The sequence below is a fragment of the Piliocolobus tephrosceles genome, unplaced genomic scaffold, assembly GCF_002776525.5.
Source record: "Piliocolobus tephrosceles isolate RC106 unplaced genomic scaffold, ASM277652v3 unscaffolded_24510, whole genome shotgun sequence".
NCBI lineage: Eukaryota > Metazoa > Chordata > Mammalia > Primates > Cercopithecidae > Piliocolobus > Piliocolobus tephrosceles.
In genome coordinates, this window is record NW_022307100.1 from 1 (window position 1) to 8,989 (window position 8,989).

Sequence of the window (8,989 nt, forward strand, 5' to 3'; positions counted from 1 at the left end):
TTTTTTTTTTTTTTTAATTTTTTATACAGAGTTTTGCTCAGGTGGGAGTGCAGTGCCATGATCTCAGCTCACCGCAACCTCCACCTTCCAGGCTCAAATGATCCTCCCACCTCAGCCTCCCAAGTACCTGTGACTAAAGGCTCATGCCACTACACCCAGCTAATTTTTGTATTTTTTGTAGAGATGGGGTTTCGCCATGTTGGCCAGGCTGCTCTCGAACTCCTGGGCTCAAGCAATCTGCTTGCCTCGGTCTCCCAAAGTGCTCTTATAATTTTACTTTTCCCATTAAGTGTTTGATATCTCAGATGTATTTTAGTGTAAAGAGTGAAATTAAGGCTGGGCGTGGTGACTCATGCCTGTAATCCCAGCACTTTGGGAGGCCAAGACGGGTGGATCACCTGAGGTCAGGAGTTCGAGAGCAACCTGGCCAACATGGTGAAACCCCGTCTCAGCTAAAAATACAAAAATTAGCTGGGCGTGGTAGTGTGCGCCTGTAGTCCCAGCTACTTGGGAGACTGAGGCAGGAGAACCACTGGAACCTGGGAAGCAAATTAAGATTTGATGCTTACATTTTTTCCCCCAAGGGTGAGGAAAATAGTCTCCAACATCATGAGCTGAAGCATGCAAGGGCCACCATCTGAGGGCTTTTGCAAAGGTTAGATTTCATGTTAGGGTCTTGGGAAACCTTTGAGAATATCAATTCCTGGGAATGGCTTATGTTAAGGACTTGGATACCGTTGGGAAGGTCTGTTTGGGATGGTTTGTCCCTGTAAAGTCTTTGGGGATATTTGTCATCACGGTATCTGTGCTAGGGTTTCCTGGAGGTTGTTATTGTAGGGTTTCTGGTAATGACTCCTATTGTAGCCCCTGGAGATGTGGAATCTGTCATCGTATTCCATTTGGGTAAGTCTGTTTTAGAGGGTCTCCAGGAAGGGCAGCTTCCTAATTCTCATCATCTTCTTACTCTACAGGATCCCCCTTCGTAGAGTCCACCCTGGACTCAGGACCTTGAACCTACTGAGGGGATGGGGAAAACCAGCAAAGCTCCTCAGGTTGGGGGCCCCATCCCCTGGGGACAAGCCTGCCTTGGTACCTCTCTCCAAATTCCTGGATGTGAGTCACAGCCCTACACAGCCCCCACCCCTGTGCCCTCAAGCCAAACTCTTCACTGACTCTGTCTCCTCTTTTGCCTCATCAGGCCCAGTATTTTGGGGAAATTGGGCTGGGAACGCCTCCACAAAACTTCACTGTCGTCTTTGACACTGGCTCCTCCAATCTCTGGGTCCCATCCAGGAGATGCCACTTCTTCAGTGTGCCCTGCTGTGAGCTTCTATGCGGGAGAACAAGTCTGAATGGGGGTGAAGGGAGAAGGCGGGGCGGGACCTCAGCTTCCCACAGGTTTTTGAGGAACTCTTCTTTTCTGACACCCTCAAAGGTCAGAAGGTTAAAGGGGCAGAAGGCATTCGGAAAGCTCCCCTCCCAAAGTGACCCTCTCTGACTTCTGACCTAGGGTTCCACCACCGCTTCAATCCCAATGCCTCCAGCTCTTTCCAGCCCAATGGGACCAAGTTTGCCATTCAATACGGAACTGGGCGGGTAGATGGAATCCTGAGTGAGGACAAGCTGACTGTGAGTAGCCTTTGACTCCAGGAAGCCTCGAGCCTGGGAGAACCCTGTTGTCTAAGATCATCTGGCTTACGGGGGTGCTTGAGGTGGAGGGGCTTCCCGAGCCAACGGATGGGGCTTCTGAAGGAGGCGGAGGGGCTCCTAGGTGAAGGGATAGGAATTCTGTCAAGTCCAGAGGCAAAGTTTGCTAAGCAGTCAGGGAATTGGGTCCAGAAGTCCCCAGACCTGGGATTAATGCTTTGGTTTGGGAGACTTCAGGACAGGTGGTTATTGTTCTCCCAAAAGTAACTGGTCACATCTCAATCTACCCCTAGATTGGTGGAATCAAGGGTGCATCAGTGATTTTCGGGGAAGCTCTGTGGGAATCCAGCCTGGTCTTCACTGTTTCCCGCCCCGATGGGATATTGGGCCTCGGTTTTCCCATTCTGGCTGTAGAAGGAGTTCAGCCCCCGCTGGATGTACTGGTGGAGCAGGGGCTACTGGATAAGCCTGTCTTCTCCTTTTACCTCAACAGGTACTAGGGAGGGTGCACCTATGTATGACTCCTATTCCCCAGAAGGAAGTGAGGCTCTCCTTCAGCAAGTCTCTTACTCCATAAAAAAAGTCCCAGTTCAGGCATGGTGGCTCATGCCCATAATCCCAGCACTTAGGGAGGCCAAGGCAGATTGATCACCTGAAGTCAGGAGTTCCAGACCAGATTGGCCAACATAGCGAAACCCCATCTCTACTAAAAATATAAAAATTAGCTGGGTGTGGTGGCACATGCCTGTAATCCCAGCTACTTGAGAGGCTGAGGCAGGAGAATTGCTTGTATCGGGGAGGTGGAGGTTGCAGCAAGCCGAGATCGCACCACTGCTCTCCAGTCTGGGTGACAGAGAGAGATTCTGTCTAAAAAGAAAAAAAAAAAAAAATCCCAACCTTCATTCAGGAAGTAGTCACCTACCTAACAGAAGAAACACCGCAATGCTATTCTTAAGTCCCAGAGCTTAAGTGACAACTTAAGATACTAAAGAAACTCAGCATCAGTTCAACATGTGTTCAGTTTCAAAATCAAACTAGGAAATTCTATACTCCACCCAACCAAATATTTAGGAAACTTCTCTTCACCATAAAGCTCAAATCCCATGTGATAACACGGACCAGAAGTCAGGAAATGCCTGATTGAATTCATGAAGCCCCACCCACCTGGTAGGAAGGTCAATCTTATGCTCAGAAGTCCCACCCACCATCTGAGAAGTCTTCATTTTCCCTCCCAGGGCCCATCACACACAGTCCAGTGTCCACTCAGTTACCCTGACATCCAGCCCACTCAAGAAGTTCCACCCTGAATCTCTTGGTAGATCCCACTCACCTACCTCTTCCAGGAAGTTTCCAGCCCCATTCCCATCACTCTCAGCCAGCTCAGGAAGTCTAACACCTTTCTAGATACCACAACAGGCAATTCAGAAAGTCTCTGCACCTTCCCAGGAAGCCACCCCACTCCTGCACAAGTCACACCTTCGAGCCAATTCTGAGACTCCACTGGTCTGCTTGGTTACTATGATATTCAGCTCAGGAATTTTCCCCAAAAGCTCTACCTTCTACAGCCAAACCAAGAAGTCTCCTCTCCACTTCAGGAAGTACCCATCATCCTAAAGTCCTAACTTCCATCAAGAAAAGCGCCATTTCCCTTCATTTCTTGTTTCCAGTCCCAACATCTAGGCCCTGTCTACATTCCACTGCCCCAGTTATAACCCTAAAAATGACCCAAGTGTCAGGAAGTCTCATCCCTGGCCATTCCTAGGGCTGGCGGGGGAGGGCCGGTGACACTGACCTCTACACTCTGCTCCTGCAGGGACTCTGAAGTGGCTGATGGAGGAGAGCTGGTCCTGGGGGGCTCAGACCCGGCACACTACATCCCACCCCTCACCTTCGTGCCAGTCACAATCCCCGCCTACTGGCAGATCCACATGGAGCGGTGAGAGACTTGGCCTCCTGAGTCTGGAGCTGGAGGCTGGGGGACCGCACTCCTAGGTCCCTGCCTCTAATGACTGCCTCCTTCCCCCTCAGTGTGACGGTGGGCTCAGGGCTGACTCTCTGTGCCAGGGGCTGTGCTGCCATCCTGGATACGGGCACACCCGTCATCATAGGACCCACTGAGGAGATCCGGGCCCTGCATAAAGCCATTGGGGGAATCCCCTTGCTGGCTGGGGAGGTGAGGTCCCAGTCTCTGGTGGGTGTGTCCTGGGAAGATGATGGCAATTCGATGGCGAACACTGGGGCCTGAGGATGGGAAGCAGGTAGCTAGAGCATATCCAGGACAGAGGGGACTGGGATTCTTTTTTTTTTTTTTTTTTGAGACGGAGTCTTGCTCTGTGGCCGGGCTGGAGTGCAGTGGCCGGATCTCAGCTCACTGCAAGCTCCGCCTCCCAGGTTTAGCCATTCTCCTGCCTCAGCCTCCTGAGTAGCTGGGACTACAGGAGCCCGCCACCTCGCCCGGCTATTTTTTTGTATTTTTTAGTAGAGATGGGGGTTTCACCACGTTAGCCAGGATGGTCTCGATCTCCTGACCTCGTAATCCGCCCGTCTCGGCCTCCCAAAGTGCTGGGATTACAGGCTTGAGCCACCGCGCCCGGCCTGGGACTGGGATTCTTAAGTGACATGCTGGAGAGTGGTGAGAGGATGCAAAGATACTTCCCAAGTGTCTATGTTAAGTGGCTCAGTGGATAGTGAAGTAGGGGTGGGAGTGGGGGTGGGGAGAGATGATAATGCAGTTTTGTTTGGGGTTAGATGAGAGAAGCCTAGGCAACAGGGCTGTCCACACAGGACGCTGAATATCCAGGTGCTCAATATGAACATTACCCCATGGCACTGGGGAGCCACGGTCAGGATTTGAGCAGAGCAGGAATCTCCCATCTTCACTTGTTCCCCTTCTCCCCCAGTACATCATCCGGTGCTCAGAAATCCCAAAGCTCCCCGCAGTCTCACTCCTCATTGGGGGAGTCTGGTTTAATCTCACGGCCCAGGATTACGTCATCCAGGTAGGTGTCCATCACAATGACGCCACAGTGATGTAATATGACTGGAGTTGGGAGGGTGGAGCTGGGAGTTAGACATCACTAGGGCTGGAAGGGGCCACAGAAACATTTCTTGTCCCCGGGGCTGGGGGCAGAGAGAGCACAGGCTCCCAGGGAAATGGTGGTTCCAGCCGCCTGGACACCCAGTTGCCGTCTTGTCGCCTTGCAGTTTGCTCAGGGTGACGTCCGCCTCTGCTTGTCCGGCTTCCGGGCCTTGGACATCACTTCGCCTCCAGTACCTGTGTGGATCCTCGGCGACGTTTTCTTGGGGGCGTATGTGGCCGTCTTCGACCGCGGGGACATGAAGAACGGCGCACGAGTGGGCCTGGCGCGCGCTCGCCCTAGCCAAGCGGACCTGGGAAGGCGCGAGACTGCGCAAGCGCAGTACCGCGGGTGACGCCAGGCGATGCGCATGCGCAACGGGTAGCGGAACTAACGCTACTCAGTAAAAATCCAGTATTTCCCTTGAACGAACCTGCCTAAGTTGCTTCTTTTCAGAACGTACTTTTTGAAGAGAAAACTTTGTGCATGGACCCACGGAGTTGAGGAAGAGAGGGAGGCCAAGGGTATCACTCCTTTTCTCCAGGGCGCACCCTTGTTAGGAGTCTTGTACTACGAGTCCCACGAAGCCCCTCGCCTATGCTGCCTTTCGTCAAAGGCTCCCGGCTCCGTGGAGCATCACGGTCGTTGTAGTCCACGCCGTGGTCACGCCCTGACGGGGGCGGGCGCAGCCACAACATGCGTGGGAGGCGACAGGTCGCGACGGCAGCGACAGGTGGCAGTGGAGGGGATGACTGTAATTGGTAAGGGTTTACCAGTTCCTGTTCTAAGGGGAAGAGATAACGTTCCCTCGGACCTCATCTCTTGTTTCTCCTTTCTCCCTTGGGATTCCAGGACCCCGGGGTCCGCCATAAAGGCGGAGCTTGAAGCCCCTGGGTTGGGGGAGCGGTGCTGCCCCTCCTCCGGCGGTGATGTCACTCCCCCCTCCGCAGCCTCTTGCTGCCCAGAGCTGCTGGAGCTGGGTCACCCCTCCCCCCATCTCGAGCCCCAGATTCCCCCATCCCCGCCTCGCCTCGACTTGGGGTGAGTACGGGGGAGGGGGCGAAGGTCCAGGGTCCGGGGGCGGTAAGACAGCCCGAATCCTAGTTTTGGAGACGGGAGACTTGGGATCCAGGGACCCAAAGATTATAGCGGAGAGATTTCCCCTCGACTCTGAGCTTTTGGGGGCCAAGGTACTTGGAGCGTTATAGGGGACGAAGGATTGTAGGCAGAGAGTGCTCACATTTTCAGCTTTGGTGTCCGGAGACCAAGGCTCCGAATGGAACCGGGTGGGAAAGGGGGCAGAGGAACAAGGAAGGGGTCCTAGAAGTCAGGGAGGGGAAGACTCTTCCCCAATTCCAGGGCCTGGGGTAATGGGGAAAGGAGGGTTGTCAGGGGACGCTGAGGATGACAGAGATGGGAGTTGCAGCTTTCAGGAATTGTCTGCCTTGAGTGCCTGGAAGGGACGGACTGGGAGGAGCAGGGGTGGGGAAAGGAACTGAAGAGGTAGACAGACGTTGGCCTCTCCCCTCCTGGTGTCCCTAGTCAAGAGTCGAGTCTACTTTCCCCGGGTCTGAATGTAGCTGAGTGTCCAGAATTTGGAGCCCTCATGAGGCTTCCAGAAGCCCCCTCCTCTTTAATGGGTGGGTGGAGACTCCAGGCTCACAAATCCTCCCATAGATCCTGGTGGGGTCTGTGGAGGGCCATGAGGGAGTGCTGGCATCCAAGTTTCCCAGGGCCTGATGGAGTGTGGACCAGCCTGCTACTCTCGGCCCGCTGCCTCTTCCCCTCCCATGGCCTCTAATCCTGAGTCGCATCACACATTCCTCCTTATTCCAGGCCCCTTTTCCCACAGCCCCCACCTTCTCCCACACTTCTGACCTCTGCAAAAAAACAAAACAAAACGCTAATTTGGTCACTTAATACCATGCCTGGCTGCTGTCAAAAGCAGAAGAGAAAAGCAGGGTTGAGGGGAGACTGTGGAGGAGGATGGCTGACCTAGGTCCTTACCTAGCCCATAGTGCCTACCCAGCCCTCCCTCCTGCCTCCACCACCCCACTCCCAACTGCACAGGAGCCTCATCCAGCCCCAGCCCAGTCCCTCACCTCAGGATTGGCTGCTTCTGCCTGGGGGTGCACCAGAATTCGGGGAAGGGGTAGGAAGTACCTATGTCTTTTCTCTGCCCTCTTGGATTCCATCAGAAGCTGAAGGACATGATGGATTGGGTGCAATGGAGAGCCCTGGGTCTGGGGAGTGAAGGCAATGACCTTCCTGGGCTGCAGGACAGGCCCCACTTCTGCAACTCTCTCTGCAGTGACGCAGTCCCAGCCAGGACGGGGGTTAGAGAGGGTGATGGTGGGTCTGAGAGAAAGGAACGGAGACCCAGAGAGAGGGGGACAGGGTCCCCAGGAAGTGGAGACAGACCTAGAAAGAGAGAGACCCAGAAGGTGGTGAAACATAGGAGGAATAGAGATCCAGGGAGGGGGCAGAGGGAAAGTGAAGAGGCAGAAACTTAGAGGGAGAGAGAGGACAGAGAACCAGCAAGAGAAAGAGCAGAGACAGAGGAGGGAAAGAGACGGAAGAGGGGGAAATACACCAGAGATGGGGAGAATGGGGAGGGGAAAGAGGTTGTCAGAGAGAAAGGAGGAGACAGATTCAGATGAAAAGGCAGAGACCCAGAGAGGAGGCGGGACAGAGCGGGTTGGGGAGAGGGAGTAGAGGACAAGGACACAAGACCCAGGGAGTGGGATACAGAGACCCAGGCAGAGAGGCACACTCCTGATAAAACGGTACAGAGACTAAGAGAAAGAGACTCGGGAGCTGGGGTGAGGGGCGGGGACTGAGACACCGAGGAGGAGAGACTGAGGCCTAGAGAGATGAGAAGTAAAGACACAGAAGGAGGGGGACGGAATCAGAGACCCAGGAGGGCAGATTTACAAACTGAGACCCAGGAGGGCCGGAGACTCAGACGGGTGGTAACAGAGACGGCGGCACAAATACTCAAGAAGGGAGAAAAATAGACGCCAAGAAACCCAGAAACGGGAGCGAGGGGTGGGATGGGGTAGGGAGGCGATACGAACCAGCCGCCGCACCTGCAGCAGGAGGCGGTGGGCCAGAAACTGTGCGGCCCGAGGGCGCCCGCAGCCCCCTGACCCGACCCCTTCGCTCCCGCAGGAGCCGCCTCCTCCCTCCGCAGCCCCAGCCGCAGCCGCTGGCCCCGCCCCAGCCCCCTGAGCCGGCGCTCTGCCTCCCGGAGCCTAGGACCGCCCAGGGGGCGGGGACGGCCCGCTCCGAGGCGGTCCCCTTTTTCTGGCCCCGCCCCTCAGCATTCTTCCCCAGGACCTGACCTCTCAGACTCCTAGCCCACCCCATTTTTTATTGGTCCTGCCTATTGCCTCAGTCTTGACGGTGCTTCCTGGAGCTTTGGCCTGTCCCCTCTCCCGTCCTCTCTGCCTCCTTGCGTGTCCCCTCCTCACCAGTCCTCATCTACAGTTGGTCCTCCAATCTGCAGTCCGCCGCGGTGTAGCCTTCGTTAGAAGTTCTCGCCCCGCCCTTTGATGACCCTGTGACCGTTAGGCAGTGCCCTCTCCCAGGTCCTCCGATCCCCAAGACTCCCCGTTCCAGGTGCCTCCCCTCCATCCAGCCCAGTAGCTTTGTACTCTTCGTAGTCTCATTGTTCCCCTGGGACCCACCTCTACCGTTCCTCTACCCTCCCTTAGCCCTGCCCTGCCCTCTCCTACCCTGGTTGCTTTCAAGCCCCTCACAGCCCCACTCCTCCCTTAGTCGCTACTTCCTACCGCCCATTCAAGACTTTTTTTTCCTTTTTTTTTTTTTTTTTTTTTTGACACAGAGTCTCGCTCTGTCGCCCAGGCTGGAGTGCAGTGGTGCGATCTCGACTCACTGCAACCTCTGCTTCCCAGGTTCAAGCGATTCTCCTGCCTCAACCTCCCGAGTAGCTGGGACTACAGGCACCCACCGCTACGCCCGACTAAGTTTTGCATTTTTAGTAGAGGCGGGGGTGCCACCATTTTGGCCGGGTTGGTCTCGAACTCCCTGACCTCAAATGATCCACCCACCTCAGCCTGGCAAAGTGCTGGGATTACAGGCGTGAGCCACTGCGCCCCGCCTCAAGACGTTTTCTATTGTCGACCCCACTCACCTTCCTCAGTACCACTCATCCATCCGGACACTCATTCTCCGAGCCCAGTCCCGACTAACCAGGCCCACCTGGAGCCTCAGCCCCCCCCCCCCCCCCCCCCCCCCCCCCC

General features: G+C 55.2%; 1 protein-coding gene across 1 annotated transcript; it reads left to right on the plus strand.

Moving 5' to 3' along the window:
- Window positions 1-918: 918 nt before the first annotated feature.
- Window positions 919-5,152, plus strand: LOC111520047 (napsin-A-like; the record flags this gene model as incomplete). Its single annotated transcript, XM_026450745.1, has 8 exons — window positions 919-1,113; window positions 1,199-1,322; window positions 1,511-1,629; window positions 1,941-2,140; window positions 3,461-3,583; window positions 3,676-3,820; window positions 4,548-4,646; window positions 4,852-5,152. Coding segments are annotated over 8 exons (1,233 nt in total), but the record flags the coding sequence as incomplete, so codon positions are not given.
- Between the last annotated feature and the right edge of the window lie 3,837 nt (window positions 5,153-8,989).